This window comes from Oncorhynchus keta, chromosome 13 (genome assembly GCF_023373465.1).
Source record: "Oncorhynchus keta strain PuntledgeMale-10-30-2019 chromosome 13, Oket_V2, whole genome shotgun sequence".
NCBI classification, from domain to species: Eukaryota; Metazoa; Chordata; class Actinopteri; order Salmoniformes; family Salmonidae; genus Oncorhynchus; species Oncorhynchus keta.
Genome location: NC_068433.1, coordinates 20,391,549 through 20,418,438, shown reverse-complemented (window position 1 = coordinate 20,418,438; position 26,890 = coordinate 20,391,549). Strand labels below are relative to the sequence as shown.

Below are 26,890 nucleotides of genomic sequence, written 5' to 3'. Positions count from 1 at the left end.
AATCCATGTCTCAAGGCTTACAAATCCTTCTTTACCCTGTATCCTCCCTTTCGCCTACACTGATTGTAGTGTATTTTTAACAAGTGACGTCAATAAGGTATCAAAGCTTTCGCCTGGTCAGTCCATATCATGGAAAGAGCAGGTGTTCTTAATCTTTTGTGCACTCAGCGTATATGCCACCTCATGGACAAGGCTAGAAAACTGTGCAACATACGCCACCTGGTGGTTGAATTGACCTATATCAAGTTGTCAATAGGGAAGTTTTTAAATAGGCTATCCATAATTGGCTGAAAGCCAACGGAAGCAATTACTTGGGTAAATATTTGATTATCCAAATAGTTTGTTACAAGTTACATATTATGCAATATTTTCTCTCTCTCACACACCGAATAAAGAACTAGACACTGTTTAAAGACGCAACAAATATTTGAATTTATGAACATGGACACATCATTACAAACACTTTCTCAATAGAACTCTTTCTTTTGTTTGCAAGAGATCAATTTCATCTCCATATTTTCACCCAAAACAACAAATATTTGGTCCATTACAGGGAGAAATAAAACAGTTTTGTTTTGAAAATAGCTTTTTACATTCAATAGTATCTCTTCTTTGAAGCCCTCCAAGCACATGCAGCCTGAGACTGAAACACAAATGATTTACTCATGACAAAAACGGACATGAAACGATACAAACGTGTTCTCCACATACATACATACACACAGCACATGGGGGGGGGAAAGACAGGCTTGTCTGTAATGTCCTCCTATCTACATGCATTAGGAGGATGTTATGTTAAGGCTGCCATAACCATCACTAAAGGGAAAAAAATGCTTTGCTTGTCATAATTTTTTGCTCGTCATCATGTTCAGCTTTCATAGCCTTGAAGCGGGATATCTCTCCCTTCTGTAACTTGATACACACTGACTGACTGGACTGGCTAGTTTTTGAAGGCCGTTTTCAGAGGTGGCTCCAAAAAAGCAAGCCGAATGTGATGATTTGGCGTACTGTTTTAAGAATGGGACTGTTGTTGCACAAAAGCGGGACATGGGAGAAACAGCAAAGTGTGTGTGTGTCTTGTTGATGGCACCCACTGAGCCCTGAGGTGGATTCTATTGTCATACAAACACCTTTAACATATGGTCACACACACACACACACACACACACACACACACACACACGTAGAGGGGAGAGGAGCCTGCATGAATGTTTCCCCTCTCTCTGAAGGCGAAAATACTCTAGAGGCATTGAAATGGCAGCAGCTCCTAAAGTTCACTGGTCTTCATGTGCCCAGGGGTGGTTGGGGGGTAGCCGGGGCGCCGGTATCAGATGAAAGGGTTTCGCGACGTTCCTCTACTCGGGTAAACATTCCCCTGAGAGATGGCAAGAGAGAGGGAGGGAGAGATGGAAAGACAGGGAAAGGGTGAGGGAGATATGGAAAGAGAGAGGGTGCGAGAGATGGAAAGAGGGAAAGGGTGAGGGAGATATGGAAAGAGGGAAAGGGTGAGGGGGATATGGAAAGAGGGAAAGGGAGATATGGAAAGAGGGAAAGGGGGATATGGAAAGAGGGAAAGTGAGGGAGATATGGAAAGAGGGAAAGGGTGAGGGAGATATGGAAAGAGGGAAAGGGTGAGGGAGATATGGAAAGAGAGAGGGTGCGAGAGATGGAAAGAGGGAAAGGGTGAGGGAGATATGGAAAGAGGGAAAGGGTGAGGGGGATATGGAAAGAGAGAGGGTGAGGAGAGATAGAAAGAGAGAGGGTGAGGAGAGAGATAGAAAGAGAGAGGGTGAGGAGAGAGATAGAAAGAGAGAGGGTGAGGAGAGATGGAGAGAGAGAGATAGAAAGAGAGGGTGAGGAGAGATGGAGAGAGAGGGAGGGAGATGGTGAGTTCATGCTGTACATCTACATCACCAGAAAAGCCCTCCAATGCCTTTTGAATGAAGCATTAGCATAAGAATTAAGCAGCTAGCAGCCCAATCCCCAACAAACTGTGCAAATCTATTGAAGTACACTCAATGCTTATTGTGGTGTTGCTGTAGTGTGGTGTGGTACTCACAGTGAATGGGTTCACTGACATTGGACGAGGAACTTTGGGTTGAGAGTCCGATGCAGAGAAAGAGGCAAAACCTACAAACCCAACAACACCCCAAAATCAGAGATACAATAGGATCGAAGACTAATATATCCAATACTAGTCTGACAAACATAGAACATAGAATAATTACTGGAATAGACAACACCCCTCAGACCATGGAAGTTTCACTCATTCTAATTCCATGGGTTCTAACTCTATATTTGGGGACTGAGTTGGTATTATGTAAGCATGGGAGAAGACGCTGTGATCATCATTAGCTATGATGTTGGCGCCTCTTAGGGTTTGAGGAGGCAGTGTTGGTTTTGATCACAGGCCAAAACCCATACATAACAGATGACACGGTATGCTGCTGCAGCCCAGCCAGAGAACACATCCACGCAGCACTGCAGTGATGAACTGTTTTGTTTCTTGGCAAAGCATGTACTGTACTTTGTATATATATAGAACACCAAATGGTAAACACTTTTTGTGTGCTCTTATCCTATACAGTTGGAGAAAATTCTCAACATTATTTTGTCGGGAATAGAAAAAAATAGCATGAGAATTATAATAGACTTATACTTGCCATTGGCTTCCTGGTTGTTGGCATGCTTGTGTGGAAATGCATTCTGGGTAGCCGGAGTTGGGAAGGTGGCGGATGGAGGGAACACTGAGGTTGGAGAGCTGACGAACCCACTGGAGTCACCTGCATAGGGAAACAGAACATAAGGGTGTTAAGTCACACACAGTACATTGAAATATTATAATAAACCAAGAATCCAGGATTCCCAAATCTCCAATATAACTGTTTGTTAGTTATTTCTAAACTACATGAACTATTAGCTAATGAAGACTGTCTATGAATTACTTATATACAGTTACCCCCGTTACTGTACATTCTTGACCTTTGCCCCCAGGCTGAATAAGCAGTGCTCTGCTGGCAGCTTACCTCCTGAGGTGGACCTGTTGAATGGGTTACTGGGGGACAGGGTAGGCTGTAGCTGCTGAGAGTTGGAACTGGAGCTGAACGGGTTGGGGAAGCCTGAGACATGGCGGTAGGAGGCAGAGAGACAAGGATAGCGAGAGAGAGAGACATGGCGGTAGGAGGCAGAGAGACAAGGATAGCGAGAGAGAGAGAGACATGGCGGTAGGAGGCAGAGAGACAAGGATAGCGAGAGAGAGAGAGAGAGAGAGAGAGAGAGAGAGAGAGAGAGAGAGAGAGAGAGAGAGAGACATGGCGGTAGGAGGCATAGAGACAAGGATAGCGAGAGAGAGAGACATGGCGGTAGGAGGCATAGAGACAAGGATAGCGAGAGAGAGAGAGAGAGAGAGAGAGAGAGAGAGAGAGAGAGAGAGAGAGAGAGAGAGAGAGAGAGAGAGAGAGAGAGAATAGTTCATGGATATGTTCAAGCCTTTCAAAGTCTTTCATGAAAAATATACACCTGCATGCAGGGGCGCAACTTTCACTGTGGACGGGGGGGTGGGGGGCGTTCTGAAATTGCATTTTTGTCCCCACCAGGTTTATCATGCGAATGTGATACAAAACAAGGCAACGGTGTGCTTTAGGATTGGTAGGCTGTCGGGGAGACTGTTTGGAGTGTTTAACCAATAGGTCAAAAAATTTAAAAAAGATGTCCCCCCCCCAACTTGTAAAACAAAGTTACGCCCCTGCCTCCATGATTGATTAATATTTTTGTAACACTACCTACTTGCAAATGTTTGTGATCCCGACACAGCATCCACGCCTGGAGAGCTGAAGAAAGTCGGAAAAGAAGAGGAAAGAGTTAAGAACAACTATATATTATTACATGCATGAACATTAAAAACAAGTCAATTTAATATTGCAGTTGCCTCCAGCTATGATGTCGGCCTGTCATGAATTACTAAACCAAGGGCATGCAGATATCCTGAGCAAATAAAACTATGTATTTGTACCGGGACTGGTGCACTTTAACAGAGTCTACACTTCTTCGATGCATTAAATAGGAATGTTAAGTGTATTTGCTTGACAGTGCATTCATTACCTGGCAGGAGTGGAACTGGAGGACAGGCGGTTCCCAAATAGGGTGCTATACTGTGGTAGTCCACCGGGGGGTGCTGCAAACACACATTCAAATAAATAGACGAACCATAGACGGGTTGGTTTTCTAGGCTTAACAACAAAACTGATGCGTGCACAACTATGGGGAAAAACACACAGGGTTGGCTTAGATTGTTGACATGTAAACTATATATTGTCTCCAAATGTTTATTGAAAACATAAATACATTTGCACAATGAGCACTTGTCCCTCAAATTCATCATTATCGATATCAGCTGATGTACGAAGGGCTATATAAATACATTTGATTTTGATTTGATTTGATTTGATCATTACGGTTGTTGGTTAGCGAGCTCGAACATTTTAGCCAATATTAGCATAGACATGACATGAGTCACAGCACCTCAAAACAAGACATGGTATCAATAAAAAAGTTACAACGAGCTGAAACAAGCCACATACAATTCCCCACATGGCAGCTTCTTGTCATTGTTGCTAGCTATCAGACCTCTCTGAATCAAATTAGCCTCCCAATGCCGTCAGCCATCCAGTCTACAAGCACAGGGCTCAGCTGGGGGCTAATTTGAGAGATCACATGTAATTGATTTGATTTGACATAGGGTGCAATATTTCCACTCTCAGTGTGTGATTGGTCAAAGGTATAACTATTGATTGTGAAAGCAGAAAAAACTGCTTATAGTTCAATGCTATATTAATCAAAAGAAACTACACATGCACCTACCTACAGTATATTATTGCCCAGGGGAGAGATATTATGTGTTGAATCATGGAAATAAAACAATGATATAGTTTCAAACATGCCTACGGCATTGGTCCTGCTCATTAGTTAGCAGCTAGTAGCATTGCTAAATCCAAACGGGAACATATTTCCAAAGTTGTTTTGTAACAACCCAACGGTTTAGAATTGAGTGCAGAAAACACAATGGGGTCATTCACTTAGTAAAACCTTGGCATTTAGAGTAAGGCATTATGCAAAGTATCTGACAATAATCTCACTCTCTCACTCACTTAGTCACACACACACACACACACACACACACACACACACACACACACACACACACACACACACACACACACACACACACACACACACACACACACACACACACACACACACACACAACTATGCCTTACTATACTTGTGAGGTATTTTTTGGGATTCAAAATCCTATATTACCTAACCCCTAAACTTTACCATAATCCTAAGCCTAAAATAGCATTTTCACGAGTGAGGACCGGCAAAATGTCCTCACTTCTCTGAATTTTTGTTGGTGTACTATTCTTGTGAGGACTTCTGGTACTCACGAGTATAGTAAAATGTGTACACACACACACACCACCCACCCTCTCCCACCCCCCACACAAACTCATTCTACCCTTACCTGTAGGTCCAGGCGACGTGTCAGAGAAGACACTGTTTAGTTGGGACAGGGCAGCGTAGCGGTCCTGGTGGTTTGTGTGTGTGTTTGGGCCGGGGGCTGGGGGGGTGATGCTGAGTGCACTATGACTCTGCTGCTGGCTGAGCCCCCCAAAATCCACACTCAGAGACTTAGGGAAGGCCCTGAAGGGGGCTAAACCCCCCGAGGAGGACACTGTGCGACCTGAGAGGACCAAACAAAGATGGCCGAGATAAGGAAGGCTGGGGGTGAGTCCGAGATGGCTCCCAATTCCCTATATAGTCCACTGCATTTGACCAGGTCCTGCAAAGTAGTGCACTATATAGGCAATAGGGTGCCATTTCAGACGCAACCCATGCATGTTTTTCCATGTGACTTGACCATCCAATAGCCTCACTAAAACAAGATAGCAAATAGAACCTCACTGGATTATTGGGGAAATCCTAGCTTTGCACAAACGTATAGCATGCTACATGTATAAGCAGCCAGCAGGAGTTGAATGTGTTCCTAGATAGGGTCTGTCCTGGACAGAATCATAGCATATATAGTTTTATTCGTGTTATTTCTCTCTATCTATCTCAGGGTACAGTGTGTCTCTGCTTGACCTGGCCAGTTCTCCGAATGGGAACTTTGAAGGGAGAAACGGACTAATCAGAATTAATAGCAGAAGAGTACAGGACTACTGGCGAGTATGCACTCCCACCAAGGCTATATTCTGTTTTGTTCTATTCTATACCTCTGAATAAACATTCAGGACACAATCAATTACTGTACGGGTTAGTGCCATACCTGCCTAGTTAAATAAATGTTAAAAAACTAAAAACTAAAGTGAAGTTGTTTTTGAAAGTGCTACTGGCTAAGGAGGTAAAAGTTGAGAGAGAAAAGGAGAGATATTTAAGCAGAGGAGGGTGTGGTCTTTACCTGAGGGCCGAGGGAGGGCAGGAAAGGAGGGGGCGTGGCTCTGTGGTCCCATCGTTGAAGACAGAGAGCCTGGACGTTGTCTCTCTATACCTCTCAGTAGAGACTCTGAGAGCGAGAGAGTGAGAGAGGGTGAGAGAGAGTGAGTGAGTGACATACAGAGAGAGAGAGTGAGCGACATACAGAGAGAGAGAGAGAGAGAGGGTGAGAGAGAGTGAGCGACATACAGAGAGAGAGAGAGAGAGAGAGGGTGAGAGAGAGTGAGTGAGCGACATACAGAGAGAGAAAGAGGTTGAGAGAGAGTGAGTGAGCGACATACAGAGAGAGAGAGAGAGAGAGGGTGAGAGAGAGTGAGTGAGCGACATACAGAGAGAGAGAGAGAGAGAGGGTGAGAGAGAGTTAGTGAGTGACATACAGAGAGAGAGAGAGAGAGGGTGAGAGAGAGTGAGTGAGCGATATACAGAGAGAGAGAGAGAGAGAGGGTGAGTGACATACAGAGAGAGAGAGAGAGAGAGAGGGTGAGAGAGAGTGAGTGAGCGACATACAGAGAGAGAGAGAGAGAGAGAGCGGTAGAGAGAAGGACAGAGAGATTGGCAAGGAGAGAAACAGAAAAAAAAGAGAAAGAAACAGACATAACGATAGAGAGAGGTGGAAAGAGAAAGAAACAGACATAACGATAGAGAGAGGTGGAAAGAGAAAGAAACAGACATAACGATAGAGAGGTGGAAAGAGAAAGAAACAGACATAACGATAGAGAGAGGTGGAAAGAGAAAGAAACAGACACAACGATAGAGAGAGGTGGAAAGAAAGAAACAGAAACGATAGAGAGAGGTGGAAAGAGAAAGAAACAGACACAACGATAGAGAGGTGGAAGGAGAAAGAAACAGACACAACGATAGAGAGAGGTGGAAAGAGAAAGAAACAGACATAACGATAGAGAGGTGGAAAGAGAAAGAAACAGACATAACGATAGAGAGAGGTGGAAAGAGAAAGAAACAGACATAACGATAGAGAGAGGTGGAAAGAGAAAGAAACAGACATAACGATAGAGAGAGGTGGAAAGAGAAAGAAACAGACATAACGATAGAGAGAGGTGGAAAGAGAAAGAAACAGACATAACGATAGAGAGAGGTGGAAGGAGAAAGAAACAGACACAACGATAGAGAGAGGTGGAAAGAGAAAGAAACAAACACAACGATAGAGAGAGGTGGAAAGAGAAAGAAACAGACACAACGATAGAGAGAGGTGGAAAGAGAAAGAAACAGACACAACGATAGAGAGAGGTGGAAAGAGAAAGAAACAGACATAACGATAGAGAGAGGTGGAAGGAGAAAGAAACAGACACAACGATAGAGAGAGGTGGAAGGAGAAAGAAACAGACACAACGATAGAGAGAGGTGGAAGGAGAAAGAAACAGACACAACGATAGAGAGAGGTGGAAGGAGAAAGAAACAGACACAACGATAGAGAGAGGTGGAAGGAGAAAGAAACAGACACAACGATAGAGAGAGGTGGAAGGAGAAAGAAACAGACACAACGATAGAGAGAGGTGGAAAGAGAAAGAAACAGACACAACGATAGAGAGAGGTGGAAAGAGAAAGAAACAGACACAACGATAGAGAGAGGTGGAAAGAGAAAGAAACAGACACAACGATAGAGAGAGGTGGAAAGAGAAAGAAACAGACACAACGATAGAGAGAGGTGGAAAGAGAAAGAAACAGACACAACGATAGAGAGAGGTGGAAGGAGAAAGAAGAAACAGGCATCAAACAATGTTGCCTCAGGTTCCATTACTCACGGTACCAAAAAATAATGTGAACAGTTCTACCTTTCATTGGCGGGTCTCTAAAGCTCTGGGAGCGTGAGGGAGCACGGGCGGTAAACACATCAGCCCTCATGTCCGCAGGGGAGATGGTGGGGACTCTGTCCCCCCAGGATGAGAGCTGGGACTGGGACTGGAGGAGAGGGGAGACGGGGGCAAACAGTGGGTGGATGTATTTCTCCTCTGTGTTACATTATCCTCATTTAACCCTTCATCTGTTATTCACCCCTTTATCTTTGCTGTGAAGATGACCTAGAGTGGGTTCTTTTTGGTCATCTGTCTGTGTCATTGGATCTCTGTCGATACAGTATTCAGGTACAGTATTCACCTCTCTCTAACCCTATTAGTCTTCTCCAGAGTAACACCTTTCTCTAACTCTATTTGTCTTCTCCACAGTAACACCTATAACTCTATTAGTCTTCTCCACAGTAACACCTCTAACTCTATTAGTCTTCTCCACAGTAACACCTCTCTCTAACTCTATTCGTCTTCTCCACAGTAACACCTCTCTCTAACTCTATTAGTCTTCTCCACAGTAACACCTCTCTCTAACTCTATTAGTCTTCTCCACATTAACACCTCTAACTCTATTAGTCTTCTCCACAGTAACACCTCTCTCTAACTCTATTAGTCTTCTCCACAGTAACACCTCTCTCTAACTCTATTAGTCTTCTCCACAGTAACACCTCTAACTCTATTAGTCTTCTCCATAGTAACACCTCTCTAACTCTATTAGTCTTCTCCACAGTAACACCTCTCTCTAACTCTATTAGTCTTCTCCACAGTAACACCTCTCTCTAACTCTATTAGTCTTCTCCACAGTAACACCTCTCTCTAACTCTATTAGTCTTCTCCACAGTAACACCTCTCTCTAACTCTATTAGTCTTCTCCACATTAACACCTCTAACTCTATTAGTCTTCTCCACAGTAACACCTCTCTCTTAACTCTATTAGTCTTCTCCACAGTAACACCTCTCTCTAACTCTATTAGTCTTCTCCACAGTAACACCTCTCTCTAACTCTATTAGTCTTCTCCACAGTAACACCTCTAACTCTATTAGTCTTCTCCATAGTAACACCTCTCTCTAACTCTATTAGTATTCTCCACAGTAACACCTCTAACTCTCTCCACAGTAACAGCTCTTCTTACTTCTAACACCTCTCTAACTAACTCTATTAGTCTTCTCCACAGTAACACTCTCTAACTCTATTAGTCTTCTCCACAGTAACACCTCTAACTCTATTACTCTTCTCCACAGTAACACCTCTCACTAACTAACTCTATTAGTCTTCTCCACAGTAACACTTCTAACTCTATTAGTCTTCTCCACAGTAACACCTCTAACTCTATTACTCTTCTCCACAGTAACACTTCTAACTCTATTAGTCTTCTCCACAGTAACACCTCTAACTCTATTAGTCTTCTCCACAGTAACACCTCTCTCTAACTCTATTCGTCTTCTCCACAGTAACACTCTCTAACTCTATTCGTCTTCTCCACAGTAACACCTCTCTCTAACTCTATTAGTCTTCTCCACAGTAACTTTATTACTCTTCTCCCTCACCTCTCTAACTCTATTCGTCTTCTCCACAGTAACACCTCACTCTAACTCTATTCGTCTTCTCCACAGTAACACCTCTCTCTAACTCTATTCATCTTCTCCACAGTAACACCTCTAACTCTATTACTCTTCTCCACAGTAACACCTCTCACTAACTAACTCTATTACTCTTCTACACAGTAACACTTCTAACTCTATTAGTCTTCTCCACAGTAACACTTCTAACTCTATTACTCTTCTCCACAGTAACACTTCTAACTCTATTAGTCTTCTCCACAGTAACACTTCTAACTCTATTAGTCTTCTCCACAGTAACACCTCTAACTCTATTACTCTTCTCCACAGTAACACCTCTCTCTAACTCTATTAGTCTTCTCCACAGTAACACCTCTCTCTAACTCTATTCGTCTTCTCCACAGTAACACCTCTCTCTAACTATATTCGTCTTCTCCACAGTAACACCTCTCTCTAACTCTATTCGTCTTCTCCACAGTAACACCTCTAACTCTATTACTCTTCTCCACAGTAACACCTCTCTCTAACTATATTCGTCTTCTCCACAGTAACACCTCTCTCTAACTCTATTCGTCTTCTCCACAGTAACACCTCTAACTCTATTACTCTTCTCCACAGTAACACCTCTCTCTAACTATTAGTATTCTCCACAGTAACACCTCTAACTCTATTACTCTTCTCCACAGTAACAGCTCTAACTCTATTACTCTTCTCCACAGTAACACCTCTCTCTAACTCTATTAGTCTTCTCCACAGTAACACCTCTCTCTAACTCTATTCGTCTTCTCCACAGTAACACCTCTCTCTAACTCTATTCGTCTTCTCCACAGTAACACCTCTCTCTAACTCTATTCGTCTTCTCCACAGTAACACCTCTCTCTAACTCTATTCGTCTTCTCCACAGTAACACCTCTAACTCTATTACTCTTCTCCACAGTAACACCTCTCTCTAACTCTATTAGTCTTCTCCACAGTAACACCTCTCTCTAACTCTATTCGTCTTCTCCACAGTAACACCTCACTCTAACTCTATTCGTCTTCTCCACAGTAACACCTCTAACTCTATTACTCTTCTCCACAGTAACACCTCTCACTAACTAACTCTATTACTCTTCTACACAGTAACACCTCTCTCTAACTCTATTCGTCTTCTCCACAGTAACACCTCTCTCTAACTCTATTAGTCTTCTCCACAGTAACACCTCTCTCTAACTCTATTAGTCTTCTCCACAGTAACACCTCTCTCTAACTCTATTCGTCTTCTCCACAGTAACACCTCTCTCTAACTATATTTGTCTTCTCCACAGTAACACCTCTCTCTAACTCTATTCGTCTTCTCCACAGTAACACCTCTAACTCTATTACTCTTCTCCACAGTAACACCTCTCTCTAACTCTATTAGTCTTCTCCACAGTAACACCTCTCTCTAACTATTAGTATTCTCCACAGTAACACCTCTAACTCTATTACTCTTCTCCACAGTAACAGCTCTAACTCTATTACTCTTCTCCACAGTAACACCTCTCACTAACTAACTCTATTAGTCTTCTCCACAGTAACACTTCTAACTCTATTAGTCTTCTCCACAGTAACACCTCTAACTCTATTAGTCTTCTCCACAGTAACACCTCTCTCTAACTCTATTAGTCTTCTCCACAGTAACACCTCTCTCTAACTCTATTCGTCTTCTCCACAGTAACACCTCTAACTCTATTACTCTTCTCCACAGTAACACCTCTCACTAACTAACTCTATTACTCTTCTACACAGTAACACTTCTAACTCTATTAGTCTTCTCCACAGTAACACTTCTAACTCTATTACTCTTCTCCACAGTAACACTTCTAACTCTATTAGTCTTCTCCACAGTAACACTTCTAACTCTATTAGTCTTCTCCACAGTAACACTTCTAACTCTATTAGTCTTCTCCACAGTAACACCTCTAACTCTATTAGTCTTCTCCACAGTAACACCTCTCTCTAACTCTATTAGTCTTCTCCACAGTAACACCTCTCTCTAACTCTATTCGTCTTCTCCACAGTAACACCTCTCTCTAACTATATTCGTCTTCTCCACAGTAACACCTCTCTCTAACTCTATTCGTCTTCTCCACAGTAACACCTCTAACTCTATTACTCTTCTCCACAGTAACACCTCTCTCTAACTCTATTAGTCTTCTCCACAGTAACACCTCTCTCTAACTCTATTCGTCTTCTCCACAGTAACACCTCACTCTAACTCTATTCGTCTTCTCCACAGTAACACCTCTCTCTAACTCTATTCGTCTTCTCCACAGTAACACCTCTAACTCTATTCGTCTTCTCCACAGTAACACCTCTAACTCTATTACTCTTCTCCACAGTAACACCTCTCTCTAACTCTATTAGTCTTCTCCACAGTAACACCTCTAACTCTATTCCTCTTCTCCACAGTAACACCTCTCACTAACTAACTCTATTACTCTTCTACACAGTAACACTTCTAACTCTATTAGTCTTCTACACAGTAACACTTCTAACTCTATTAGTCTTCTCCATAGTAACACTTCTAACTCTATTACTCTTCTCCATAGTAACAACTCTCACTAACTCTTACTCTTCGCCACAGTAACACCTCTCTCTCTCTCTCTCTCTCTTTTTCTCTTGCTTTCTTTCTCTTTCTCTACTTCTTTTTCCTCTCTCTCCCTCCATATCTTCACTCTTTCTCTCCCCCCTTTCCTCTTTACTTTCTGCTTCAATTTAATAAAGCTTTATATACATGAAATATCCCTCTGCCTCTATCGCATCTCCTCAATCCATCGGAGGAGTTATGTATCTCACCAGTGTGCGTATGGGTCTGGCGGAGGGGGGCATGGCGTGGGATGGGGCCTGGGCGGGCGGGGGGCCGTGAGAGGAGGGTAAGGCCTGCACCCCCGGCGGGCTCCAGGGTCCCTCCACCTCCCTCCGGCTCTTGTTCTTCGAAAAATGCCTGAAAAATATTTCCATGTTGCTGTGACTACATTTGAAGAAGAGATTTTATTTCAATGAGACTGAACTAATAAAAAATAATTTTCCCAATGTAAGTAAATGCATTGTGCTAAAAATAATTTGAATGGACATTTAACACATTCAACTCAGTGTACAACTTTGAGTTGGGATGAGTTTGAAATAGGTGGTACGTCTGACATATACAGTTGACGTCGGAAGTTTACATACACTATTGTTAGAGTCATTAGAACTTGTTTTTCAACCACTCTACACATTTCCTGTTAGCAAACTATAGTTTTGGCAAGTCGGTTCGGACATCTACTTTGTGCAAGACACAAGTCATTTTTTAAACAATTGTTTACAGACAGATAATTTCACTTATATTTCACTGTATCACGATTCCATGGAGTCAGAAGTTTACATACACTAAGTTGACTGTGCCTTTAAACAGCTTGGAAAATTCCAGAAAATTATGTCATGGCTTTAGAAGCTTCTGATAGGCTAATTGACATCATTTGAGTCAATTGGAGGTGTACCTGTGGATGTATTTCAAGGCCTACCTTCAAACTCAGTGCCTCTTTGCTTGATATCATGGGAAAATCAAAAGAAATCAACCAAGACCTGAGAGAAAAAAAAGTAGACCACCACAAGTCTGGTTCATGCTTGGGAGCAATTTCCAAACGTCTGAAGGTACCACGTTTATCTGTACAAACAATAGTACGCAAGTATAAACACCATGGGACCACGCAGCCGTCATACCGGTCAGGAAGGAGACCCGTTCTGTCTTCTAGAGATGAACGTACATTGGTGCGAAAAGTGCAAATCCGTCCCAGACCAACAGCAAAGGACCTTGTGAAGATGCTGGAGGACACAGGTACAAAAGTATCTATATAAACAGTAAAACGAGTCCTATATCAACATAACCTGAATGGCCACTCAGCAAGGAAGAAGCCATTGCTCCAAAACCGCCATAGAAAAGCCAGACTACGCTTTGCAACTGCACATGGAGAAATATCCTCTGGTCTGATGAAACAAAAATGGAACTGTTTGGCCATAACGACCATCGTTATGTTTGGAGGAAAAAGGAGGAGGCTTGCAAGCTGAAGACCACCATCCCAACCGTGAAGCACGGGGGTGGCAGCATCATGTTGTGGGGGTGCTTTGCTGCAGGAGGGACTGGTGCACTTCACAAAATAGATGGCATCATGAAGAAAGAAAATTATGTGGATATATTGAAGCAACATCTCAAGACATCAGTCAGGAAGTGTCACGCCCTGGTCAAAGTATTTTGTGTTTTTCTTTATGTATTTGGTCAGGCCAGGGTGTGACATGGGTTTTTGTATGTGGTGTGTAGCTTAGTGGGATTGTAGCTTAGTGGGGTGTTCTAGGAGAGTCTATGGCTGTCTGAAGTGGTTCTCAATCAGAGGCAGGTGTTTATCGTTGTCTCTGATTGGGAACCATATTTAGGCAGCCATATTCTTTGGTTGTATTGTGGGTGATTGTCCTGAGTGTCTTGATGTCCTTGTGCTGTGTTAGTTGACACAAGTATAGGCTGTTTTTGGTTTTCGTTTATTGTTTTGTAGTGTTTGTTTATTCGTGTTTATGTTGTGTGATTAAACATGGATCGCAATATACACGCTGCAGTTTGGTCTGACTCTCCTTCACCATATGAAAACCGTGACAGGAAGTTAAAGCTTGGTTTCAAATGGGTCTTCCAAATGGACAATGACCCCAAGCATACTTCCAAAGTTGTGGCAAAATGGCTTACGGACAACAAAGTCAAGGTACTGGAGTGGCCATCACAAAGCCCTGACCTCAACCCTATAGAACATTTGTGGGCAGAACTGAAAAAGCGTGTGCAAGCAAGGAGGCAAGGAACCTGACTCAGTTACAGCAGCTCTGTCAGGAGGAATGGGCCAAAACCTATTGTGGGAAGCTTGTGGAAGGCTACCCAAAACGTTTGACCCAAGTTAACCAATTTAAAGGCAATGCTACCGAATACTAATTGAGTGTATGTAAACTTCTGACCCACTGGGAATGTGTTAAAATAAATAAAAGATGAAATAAATCATTCTCTCTACTATTATTCTGACATTTCACATCCTGAAAATTAAAGTGGTGATCCTAACTGACCTAAGACAGGGACTTTTTACTTGGATTAAATGTCAGGAGTTGTGAAAAACTGAGTTTAAATGCATTTGGCTAAGGTGTATGTAAACTTCCGACTTCAACTGTAGATATCTTTATTGATTTTTTTTCACCATTTCTTCTTCTCGTATTTGTCCTGGAGGAACTCCTTGAGCTTCTGTGAGTCCCTTGTGTTGAAGCATGCATCTGTCTTTGGCTCAAAGACACACAGCCAGGTCCTCCTCCCCACCTACACACGTTCAGAGCCGCAGACAAACGTACGTGCACACAGAAAAACACAAACGCACAAATAATGATGCAGAACATCAACAATAGGCACCACACACACACAGTCTTGTACAACTAACCTTGTGGGGACACACAATTCAGTCCCATTCAAAATCCTATTTTCCCTAAAATCCTAAACCTAATCCTGAATCTCACCCTAAACAGTACCCTTACCCTAACCTTAAACCGAAAACCTAACTTTAACCCTAAACCTAGCTCCTAACCCTAAAAGTAACCCTAGCTCCTAACTCTAACCTGAAACCTAATTCTATCCCTACCACTAATTCTATCGTTAACCCTAAACGCCCTAGAAATAGCATTTGACCTTGTGGGGACCAACAAAATGTCCCCAGTTGGTCCAATCTTTGTTTACTATTCTTGTGGGGACTTCTGTACCCCACAAATGTAGTTAAACATTTCTGTACACACACACACACACCAAAATAATCATGTAGAAAATTAACAGTAGACACATCTGCCTACCAACACATTAATATGCTAGAGTCACATGCTCTGATCGACACTACTGTAGCTCACTGAATAATTATGAATCACCAACATCAACACATTAATCTAACCAAATCGGACTATCCAGACTTTTCTACCTGATATCTGTGCAATGAATCAGACACTCATGCACACATGAACTCATTTCTAACTAAATTGTATTATTGTGTGCAACTGTAAAGTTTGATCCCTTTCACTGCAGACACGCTCTCTCACCTCTCACACACACACACACACACACACACACACACACACACACACACACACACACACACACACACACACACACACACAGTGATGAGGTGGTTTGTGTGTACAGTAACTGCAATGTTCGATCCGATTCACTGCACAAATTGGGCAGAGAACCTACATCCCTCCAGAAAAAGCCTGTAACCGCCAAACAGTGCTACATTCTGTTGGTCTGACTGGTACAAGAGAGGGAAGCATCAAGCATCCTCTTCTATCTCATAAAGATGGATGAGATTTTAGCTGGGCCTTATTTAGTCTAGTTCACATTAAAAAACTATTCCTTACACAGAGATAGATTCATCCATCTCATGTGGCCTCAATCCCTCTCCTGGTGGCGGACTCGGCCCAAGGATGTACATTTATCATTTATGATATCTATTTATAATATCTATATCATCTATTCTTGCTCTATTCATCCTGGGACACGTATATATTTAATACTGAATGTTAGGAGTCCAAGTATGCCTCTTGTTTGTGTTTTGTTCACCTTTTCCTGCTGTTGAAATCTTGAAGTATCCAGCTGAGATTTGAACATTATGCCCAGAATTGAAATGAGGTGTGTGAAATACAGGTGTAATACTGTTAAGTCCCGCCTACAAGCCCACCTGACTGTCACTCACCTCATTGCCATGGTTTTGCAGAAACTCCACTTCCTGTTGGGAGAAGGTTGTCATGGAGATAGACTTGACTCTGTGGGGAGGGTTGAGTCCTCTCCTGAGAGAAGAGAGAGATTGGAAAAAGAGAAACCGATAAAGATATATGTAAGATATGTGAAAGGGGGGGCACTCCACATTTATAACAACATAAATCGCTAAAGACGAACAATTGTGATACAGCATTTAAAAGAGGAAAGGGCTGTAAGGGTATTTAAATTGTTCAAAAAAATGAACGCAATGACAGGTGACTGTGAGAAAATGTGAAAATGAATTGTTACGGTGAAAATGGCCATAGTGACAATGTATACAGTGTAGAGAAGGCTTACACAACAGTACATAATATTGTGCTCATTCACTGTTCTTTGGAGTGAGACAGCCTGTCCAAGACTCTAAACCTGTGCTGAAATCTCACCGCTGCGAATTAGTGAAACCTTGCGAAATGTCCCTCAACCATAGCCTATAATCTGTTGGGGATCTGAGCTATGTTCTGCATGCAGAACACAATACATGAGCCGGAAGAGAATGCCAAACCTGGAGCCATGCCGAAATGAAACGTAACACGAGCGCGACTACGGGCTCGCCTGAAAAGGATAAAGTAGTCTGATTAACTGTAGCATAGGACACCAAGGGGAGGAAGAGACACATGTTACAGTTTCTTGTCAATACTCAAATGTAACAGCAGCATCCTAAAATTTAATCTGCAGATGCAACATACTGGTTAATCATTCTCTGCATGCACAGCCTGGTCTCATAGACCTGACGTAACATAGTAATCAAATCAGATCACATTTTATTGGTCGCATACACATATTTAACAGATCACAGGTGTAGCGCGGATGTAGCGGGTGCTTATGTTCCTAGCTCCAACAGTGCAGTAATACCTGACAATACAAAACAATACACCCAAATCCCCAAAATCTAAAGGAACTAAGAGATATATAAATATTAGAATGAGAAATGTCAGAGTCCGGATAAAACAGAATGTAAACATTACTAAAGTGACCTGTGGTCAATGACTATGTACATAGGGCAACCTGCTCCCAGCATTGCGCAAACCTGCCATCCCCCATCAGTGTATTATTGAACTCACCTGGACTCAATTACCTGTTTATTACCTCCCCTGTATGTCAGTTCCCCATCTGTTCCCTGCTGCTGCATTGATTGTCGTTTGTCGTTTGTCATTGTGTATCCGTGTGCTGACGCTGTTTCTGTATTGATCTTTGTCTAATTAAATGTCAACTCCTCGTACCTGCTTCTCGTCCCCGGCGTCGGTCCTTATAGAATGCAGCAGCTATCATTTGAAGCATCAGGGAGTACTGACGTTCCGGTTGGTGGTGACGTCGGGTCCGGGGCCCGACATTGATGGAACCGGGGGTGCCTAAGCCAGCTCGTCAGGCTGTCACTTCCTAGCTGGCTCGAGCGGTTTCTTGCCCCGGTTGGCACGGAAGGCGCCCATCCCACATCAGGTCTCAGCCGGATCGTCATGTTTTTACGCCCAGCCGGCTCGTCAGGCTCCCACGCCCTCAGTGGGATCGACAGGCCTTCATGCCTCAGCCGGATCGTCAGGCTCCTATGCCTCAGCCGGCTCGCCAGGTTCTCATGCCTCAGCCGGCTCGCCAGGTTCTCATGCCTCTGGTGGCTTGTCTGGGTTTCACACCCAGCCCGCTTGTCCAGCACCCGTGCCCTCGGCCGGTCCGTCAGGCTCGCCCAGGTGGGATGACGGATGGACTCAATCACCTGTTTATTACTTCCCCTATATTTGTCAGTTCCCCATCTCTGTTCCCCATTGCTGCAAAGATTGTCGTTTGTAATTGTGAATCAGTGTGCTGACCTTGTTAATGTCTTGCTCTTTGTCTGTTCCTAATTAAATGTCAACTCCCTGTACCTGCTTCTTGTCTCCGGCGTCGGTCTTTACAGCAACAGTCTCTAAGGTGCAGGATTGAGCCGGCCTAGTAACAGTGACTAAAGTTCAGGGCAGGGTACTGGGCCGGGTAGTGGTGACTGTTTAACAGTCTGAAAGCCTGGAGATTAGGGATGCACCGATATGACATTTTTGTCAGATATCCAATATTTTCCTTGCCAAAAAAAACCTGATACCGATAACCACATTTTTAAATTTGTGCAGCCTTTTAAGAATTCTAGTACAGTTAAATAGTTGCAACACACACTGGCCAAAAAGTTATTTTGTTGGTATTTACGTATGTCTCCATTACCAGTTAAACAAAATCAAAACCTAATTCTTTCCCTTACTTGCTGTTTCGTTGTTCATTTGTTCAGTCTCAACCAGGATTTCATCATACATGTCAAGCAGTGAAGTTTCAGCTCAGTCTGCCCGTGGCCTCTCTTCCTCTGTGCGCACTGTCACTGTGTCTGTTTACATCTTGTCCAGCTGTGTCTGTAACATTTCACGTAAACCCTGTTTCTTGTCTGCATCGAAGTAGCGGTCCTTGTACCTAGCATCGAGCATGGTGGCGGCAAATTAGAGGCTCAGAGAGAATGCCACCGAATCGCCTGTTCACAGCCTCCAATAGAGTACTTTTCAAAGTTAACCGATGGTCTGTGTTGGCATTTTTGTTGAGCAGGCATTTCAATGCCATGACAGGGTATCACATCAGCTGCAGACGCAGTTGAGCTTATTTCTCGAGTCAGTTGTTCAAATGGAGCAAGGAGTGTTCCTGTTTCCAAGTTTCAAACATGTTCTCAAATGCCATTGAAATGGCAGCAGTGGTATGAGAACCAGGGCATTCCTGAGCATGCAATATGGCTTTCCTCAGTACGAAATCCTCATGGACCAACTGTGCTGTCAGACTCATAATGCTCATGGGGCTGACATCGCTGGTCCAAATATCAGTTGTGAAGCTAATAGCAGTGACACCCATAGCAAGTAGCTCATGGATGTGAGTTTCAACAATACTGTGTAACTCCGGTAAGCCAACATCTGAAAAGTAGTGCCTACTTGGTAGTGTGCACCGGTGCTCGACCAGTCTGCGAAAGCCAACATCATCTACGACAGAGAACGGTTGGTTGTCAAGGGAAATTCATTCCATTATCTTGGCATTAATGGATTTCGCCTTTGAGTTGCCTCACTGAAATGTTCTTACTCTTTCAAATGACTGCTCGACTTGACTGCGCTATCCACAGAGCAGACATTGTGGGCTAGGTTAGGAATGCTGTGTAGCACGTGTAGAGCTACATTTTTCGTGGCGTCATTACGCCATTTACCTATGTTAGATAGGTATGCACGTCAGCTTTGACATCGGTTTTGCACATCGGCGTTAAACTAGACATCCGATGTTGGCATTTTTAGCTAATATCACCAATGCAGATGATTAGCAAATCATTGTAGATTCCTAATGGAGATAGAAGCTGTTTTTCAGTCTCGGTCCCAGAAACCAAAACATCTCCCCTTCTAGTCCTGGTAGCGGGTTGATCAGGCTGTGGCCCGGGTTTGAGGTCTTTGATGGGTTTGGCCTTCCTGTGACATCGGGTGCTGTAGATGTCCTGGAGGGTGTGTGCACCCGGTGCAGTATGCCTACAAATGAGCTAAAAATAGTATGTTACAAATTGGTATGGTTAGATAAGACAGAAGGTTAATTAAGGAAAACTATTAAGTTGGGTTGCTAGAAGTCCCAGTGGATGGGCCCACCCATCCACCCTGGGAACTTCAATCAACCCAAAAGTTGTTTGGAAATCTCATCAATTAACCTTTGTCTTTTATCTAATTAGCAAATTTGCAACTACTTACTACTTTTTTAGCTAATTTGCCCCTCCAGTACATGTTCTAACAGCATCTCTGCCCTTTAACAGGAACCCTGCCAAGAAGATTTTCAAAGACTCAGCCACCCGGGCCACAGCCTGATCAACCCGCTACCATCTAGGGTTGAGAGTACAGGTGCATCAAATTGGGACCGAGACTGAAAAACAACTTGATCTGATTAATTGATGATTTGAATCATCTGCATAGTGCCGATATTAGCAAAAAATGCCAACATCGGATGTCAGTTTAACGCGATGAGTTTGCAAACCGATGCCCTAAACCCTAGCCTAAATAACATTTGCAGCCTTGCTAACATTAGCGATAGCCACAACAAATTGGAATTCGTAATATATCATTCGTTTTGCAAATTGGTAACTTATTGTAGAAATTGCAATTCCTAACATATCATACAACATGGATAATGGACACACACAAATGAACACAACTCTCATTGGAGAATACCGAATGTACATTTACTATGTTACGTCTACCCATGAGTCCGGGTTGGCATGCAATGGGCTTAGTTTTATAGTTTTATTATAATTGTAGGCATAAGTAGCCTAATAGCCTATGCGCAATATGCATGTTATAGAAGAAGCTATCCATACTTACAGCATTCCAGAGCACGACGTGCAAACGAAGCAGCCCACGGTGATATCGATGTAAGTCACCCCGGGTTGACTGCACTCGAAGCAGTGTTTGTTTACTCCAGCCTGGGCCAACTCCCGGACCTTGCGGGCGCATATCTCTTGGTTGTCCCGATGTTTTCGGTTCGACATGTTGCTGTCTCGGCCCGCTCTCCCCGCCTTTGGTCTGGCACAGACGACAGGCTCGTAGTGGTGAGCGGTTTACCACTGGCCCTCCGCTATAGTCCCTGATTTCTCCCTTCGTTTACAGTGTATGTTACTCACACCCGCATTATTTATGCAGCTCGCATTAAACGTGATTTGAGACCGATATTACATGCTTGAGTCAGGGTATTTCGTGTCTTTAGCAGAAGAAGTCAGAGGAGATCTTGTCATACAGTCAAACAGTTTTACTACGTCGTTATTTATTTATTAATAGCTGCGGTATTCTCTTCGGCAGTGGTGAAATAAATATGTCTCGCTCTAAATATCTCTCTCCGCTCTCTGCTCGCCATACGAAGACGCATCGCTTTGGAATGGTGACAGATTTTTGGAACCCAGATTGCCAGCTAAGGAAAGGACAGAGCATCACACATAGCATAGAGCGGTAAATAAAATAACCAACAGAGAAGAGAAAAAATAAACCATTATAATTACGAAATGATATTCTATATGACTAGATTATTTTATGAGAGTTGTCTGATGTGAGTTTATTTTCACAGTAACAGCAACACACATTTAATGCCTGTCATGGGGAGACTATATCACGCCCATTGCATTATGACGTCTGAAATGAAAAAAATGTTTTAGCTGTCTTGAATTTGTTAACTCTTCACATCGATTTCTGATAAAACCCTATCCATTTAGAACAGTAAATATATGATAGGTTACTATACAGGTCCCAAAGGGTTTACGCACGCGTCATTACGCACATGTAGTAATTAAACAGATTCAAGATTGATCGCCTACGCAAAGTAAATCCCTCCTTCACACTTGAGATTGGTTTCAGATTTTACACTCAGAGCAGATCAGCCAGCGCATGTAATGTAATGATGTCTTTTGGTTACAAACGAGAGTCATGTGCAGGCAGGTCAGGTGGTATGGGCCTGGGTGAGTCCCTGCAGCAATTGTTACACACCTGTCATTTGATCCTACAAGCTTTTCTGATGGCGGTGTAGGATGTAAACATTGTAGGCCTGCATGCATACTATCTAGCAGCTTTTCAGCAGAGTAAGACCGTTCAACAATATACATCTCTATTCTATTAATGTGAACATTGTGTGTGTGTGTGTGTGTGTGTGTGTGTGTGTGTGTGTGTGTGTGTGTGTGTGTGTGTGTGTGTGTGTGTGTGTGTGTGTGTGTGTGTGTGTGTAGGCTATGTGTGTGTCTGTAGGCTATGTGTGTGTCTGTATTCATGTACATGTGTGTTGCGCCATGCAGAGAGACATAAATGATGGACCTAGATCATCAGCCACTGTAATGATAGGTCTGTGTAGGCCACTCAACCACAGACTAGCTACTGTGGCATGCAGACCTCTCTGGTTACATAGAATGTATGTTGTGTTGAGGTAGAGCTAATCTCGTGTTGCTCAAGGATACGTGGACTTTTTAATGTTCTGTTTTGAAATAGCCCTCTTTGAGATACAATATGTGTGTGTGTCAAATCAAATCAAATGTTATTTGTCACATACACATGGTTAGCAGATGTTAATGCGAGTGTAGCGAAATGCTTGTGCTTCTAGTGCTTCTAGTTCCGACAATGCAGTGATAACCAACAAGTAATCTAACTAACAATTCCAAAACTACTGTCTTATACACTGTGTCTTATACACAGTGTAAGGGATAAAGAATATGTACATAAGGATATATGAATGAGTGACGTCTGGATTACTGCAACTCGCTGTTGGCTGGGCTCCCTGCCTGTGCCATTAAACCCCTACAACTCATCCAGAACGCCGCAGCCCGTCTGGTGTTCAACCTTCCCAAGTTCTCTCACGTCACCCCGCTCCTCCGCTCTCTCCACTGGCTTCCAGTTGAAGCTCGCATCCGCTACAAGACCATGGTGCTTGCCAATGGAGCTGTGAGGGGAACGGCACCTCAGTACCTCCAGGCTCTGATCAGGCCCTACACCCAATCAAGGGCACTGCGTTCATCCACCTCTGGCCTGCTCGCCTCCCTACCACTGAGGAAGTACAGTTCCCGCTCAGCCCAGTCAAAACTGGAATACCTAGGATAGGATAAAGTAATCCTTCTCACCCCCCTTAAAAGATTTAGATGCACTATTGTAAAGTGGCTGTTCCACTGGATGTCATAAGGTGAATGCACCAATTTGTAAGTCGCTCTGGATAAGAGCGTCTGCTAAATGACTTAAATGTAAATGTAAATGTCTTATACACAGTGTAAGGGGATAAAGAATATGTACATAAGGATATATGAATGAGTGATAGTACAGAGCAGCATACAGTAGATGGTATCGAGTACAGTATATACGTATGAGATGAGTATGTAGACAAAGTAAACAAAGTGGCATAGTTAAAGTGGCTAGTGATACATGTATTACATAAGGATGCAGTCGATGATGTAGAGTACAGTATATGCATATGAGATGAATAATGTAGGGTAAGTAACATTATATAAGGTAGCATTGTTTAAAGTGGCTAGTGATATATTTACATCATTTCCCATCAATTCCCATTATTAAAGTGGCTGGAGTTGGGTCAGTGTCAATGACAGTGTGTTGGCAGCAGCCACTCAATGTTAGTGGTGGCTGTTTAACAGTCTGATGGCCTTGAGATAGAAGCTGTTTTTCAGTCTCTCGGTCCCAGCTTTGATGCACCTGTACTGACCTCTCCTTCTGGATGATAGCGGGGTGAACAGGCAGTGGTTCGGGTGGTTGATGTCCTTGATGATCTTTATGGCCTTCCTGTAACATCGGGTGGTGTAGGTGTCCTGGAGGGCAGGTAGTTTGCCCCCGGTGATGCGTTGTGCAGACCTCACTACCCTCTGGAGAGCCTTACGGTTGAGGGCGGAGCAGTTGCCGTACCAGGCGGTGATACAGCCCACCAGGATGCTCTCGATTGTGCATCTGTAGAAGTTTGTGAGTGCTTTTGGTGACAAGCCGAATTTCTTCAGCCTCCTGAGGTTGAAGAGGCGCTGCTGCGCCTTCTTCACGACGCTGTCAGTGTGAGTGGACCAATTCAGTTTGTCTGTGATGTGTATGCCGAGGAACTTAAAACTTGCTACCCTCTCCACTACTGTTCCATCGATGTGGATAGGGGGGTGTTCCCTCTGCTGTTTCCTGAAGTCCACAATCATCTCCTTAGTTTTGTTGACGTTGAGTGTGAGGTTATTTTCCTGACACCACACTCCGAGGGCCCTCACCTCCTCCCTGTCGGCCGTCTCGTCGTTGTTGGTAATCAAGCCTACCACTGTTGTGTCGTCCGCAAACTTGATGATTGAGTTGGAGGCGTGCGTGGCCAGGCAGTCGTGGGTGAACAGGGAATACAGGAGAGGGCTCAGAACGCACCCTTGTGGGGCCCCCGTGTTGAGGATCAGCGAGGAGGAGATGTTGTTGCCTACCCTCACCACCTGGGGGCGGCCCGTCAGGAAGTCCAGTACCCAGTTGCACAGGGCGGGGTCGAGACCCAGGGTCTCGAGCTTGATGACGAGCTTGGAGGGTACTATGGTGTTGAATGCCGAGCTGTTGTCGATGAACAGCATTCTCACATAGGTATTCCTCTTGTCCAGGTGGGTTAGGCAGTGTGCAGTGTGGTTGAGATTGCATCGTCTAGTGGTGTGGGGGATGTGCTTTGGCAAAGTGGGTGGGGTTATATCCTTCCTGTTTGGCCCTGTCCGGGGTGTCCTCGGATGGGGCCACAGTGTCTCCTGACCCCTCCTGTCTCAGCCTCCAGTATTTATGCTGCAGTAGTTTATGTGAGGGGGCTAGGGTCAGTTTGTTATATCTGGAGTACTTCTCCTGTCCTATTCGGTGTCCTGTAGTGTCGTTCTCTAATGACCTGACAGACCATGTCCCAGGACTACCTGACATGAGGACTCCTTGGTCCCCAGTCCACCTGGCCATGCTCCTGCTCCAGTTTCAACTGACCTGAGCCCTAGGACCGTTGCCCCAGGACTACCTGACATGAAGGCTCCTTGCTGTCCCCAGTCCACCTGACTGTGCTGCTGCTCCAGTTTCAACTGTTCTGCCTTATTATTATTCGACCATGCTGGTCATTTATGAACATTTGAACATCTTGGTCATGTTCTGTTATAATCTCTACCAGGCACAGCCAGAAGAGGACTGGCCACCCCACATAGCCCGGTTCCTCTCTAGGTTTCTTCCTAGGTTTTGGCCTTTCTAGGGAGTTTTTCCTAGCCACCGTGCTTTTACACCTGCATTGTTTGCTGTTTGGGGTTTTAGGCTGGGTTTCTGTACAGCACTTTGAGATATCAGCTGATGTACGAAGGGCTATATAAATAAATTTGATTTGATTTTGATTTGGTCTGTGGACCTATTTGGGCGGTAAGCAAATTGGAGTGGGTCTAGGGTGTCAGGTAGGGTGGAGGTGATATGGTCCTTGACTAGTAGTGTGGGTGTGTGTATGCGCGCATGTGTCTGTGTTTATGTTAATTGGATGGCTTCTTGCCTCAGCAAGACAAAGTACAAGTATCTTCATTAATTGCAAGAGTTTGCCAAACAAGAATACACACCCTAACCACCCAAATTGCACCTCTTTCTAAACATTGGTTTGGGATTAAGGGAGTATATGGCCCTTACCAAGCATAATTATCTCACATAAAAACCTATTGACCAAACTACATTCACTCTCACTATACGAATAAATCACAAATGGATTGGTTATTGGGAATACACATAAAAGACTGAACCATTGGGAAGAAATATTTTGTAACGTTACCTGTTTGTTTGTTTTTAATTCTTAAAACTGCATTGTTGGTTAAGGGCTTGTAAGTAAGCATTTAACTGTAAGGTCTACCTACACCTGTTATATTTGGCTCGTGACAAATAACATTTGATTTGATTTGTAACGTTCCACTGATGTTTGTTTTCAACATACAGCGTTTTCAACTTACATATTTGACATACATGACATTGTGCATGTTCATTTATACAGTAATTATTATTCAACTTGTCCTCACCTGGGATTTGAACAACCTCTTGATTAAGGAGTAACATTAAAACATAATAATATGCCCCAACAACATGAGACAACTATGTTTTTTTTCTTCTGAAATAAGTAAATCAAATCTATGATGAGAGAATAGTTAGATACATTGATAAATGACACAGACATGGTGGTGTAGTGCGGAATGCTGTGAACCAAGAGTTTGTGAGTTCGAATCCCATGTGAAGACATGTTGATTCCATATGTGTTATTTCATAGTTGTCATGTCTTGACTATTATTTTACGGTGTAGAAAATAGTACACATTAAGAAAAACCCTTGAATGTGTAGGTGTGTCCAAACTTTTGACTGTTACTGTATGTAAATTGAAAAAGTGTGTGTTAAAAGCACTGTGTGAGTGTGTCCCTAACCAAAACCTCCAGGGGACCATGACAGAACGTCCTGTTTTAAATAGTCAATTGGACACAGGAATGTTCTTGCAATGTTTCCATGAATCGTGTCTAGAACATTCTTCTCTGAGAACATGGCAACCATGTTCTGTGTATGTTTGGTGTTACGTTGATGGAATAATCTCCTAATCCCCAGAAAACTGAACACTGGAATATTCCTACTCCTATGAAAACATTAGGTAAATACTTTTTAATGAGACTTTTAAGGGAATGTTCTCCACAGTTGTGGAAACGTTTGTTTTTAGCTGGGTTTTATGTAATGGA

General features: G+C 43.4%; 1 protein-coding gene and 2 long non-coding RNA genes across 7 annotated transcripts; 1 reads left to right on the top strand and 2 right to left on the bottom strand.

Moving 5' to 3' along the window:
* Positions 1 to 407: 407 nt before the first annotated feature.
* On the bottom strand, positions 408 to 21,790 carry LOC118392711 (arf-GAP domain and FG repeat-containing protein 2-like). 2 transcript variants are annotated; one of them, XM_052459588.1, is made up of 13 exons: positions 21,021 to 21,790; positions 16,616 to 16,709; positions 15,086 to 15,201; positions 12,678 to 12,825; positions 8,286 to 8,412; positions 6,461 to 6,565; positions 5,525 to 5,743; positions 4,102 to 4,174; positions 3,787 to 3,830; positions 3,027 to 3,119; positions 2,664 to 2,783; positions 2,060 to 2,130; positions 408 to 1,375 (listed from the first exon to the last, which is right to left on the bottom strand). In XM_052459588.1, the coding sequence occupies exons 1-13, from the start codon at positions 21,185 to 21,187 to the stop codon at positions 1,328 to 1,330; spliced, it is 1,425 nt and encodes a 474-aa protein (XP_052315548.1). In that variant the 5' UTR covers positions 21,188 to 21,790; the 3' UTR covers positions 408 to 1,327. The 2 variants fall into 2 exon arrangements, with proteins under 2 accessions (XP_052315548.1, XP_052315549.1); XM_052459589.1 differs by lacking the exon at positions 21,021 to 21,790 and adding an exon at positions 17,183 to 19,960.
* LOC127906737 (uncharacterized) lies at positions 7,036 to 8,276 on the top strand. 4 transcript variants are annotated; one of them, XR_008062724.1, is made up of 3 exons: positions 7,036 to 7,179; positions 7,435 to 7,588; positions 7,741 to 8,276. It is a non-coding gene; the product is annotated as an uncharacterized LOC127906737 (long non-coding RNA). The 4 variants fall into 4 exon arrangements; XR_008062721.1 differs by having other exon boundaries at positions 7,397 to 7,588; XR_008062722.1 differs by having other exon boundaries at positions 7,397 to 7,626.
* Positions 9,869 to 12,157, bottom strand: LOC127906738 (uncharacterized). The gene is made up of 4 exons (XR_008062725.1): positions 11,832 to 12,157; positions 11,560 to 11,592; positions 10,731 to 11,022; positions 9,869 to 9,917 (listed from the first exon to the last, which is right to left on the bottom strand). It is a non-coding gene; the product is annotated as an uncharacterized LOC127906738 (long non-coding RNA).
* Positions 21,791 to 26,890: the final 5,100 nt, after the last annotated feature.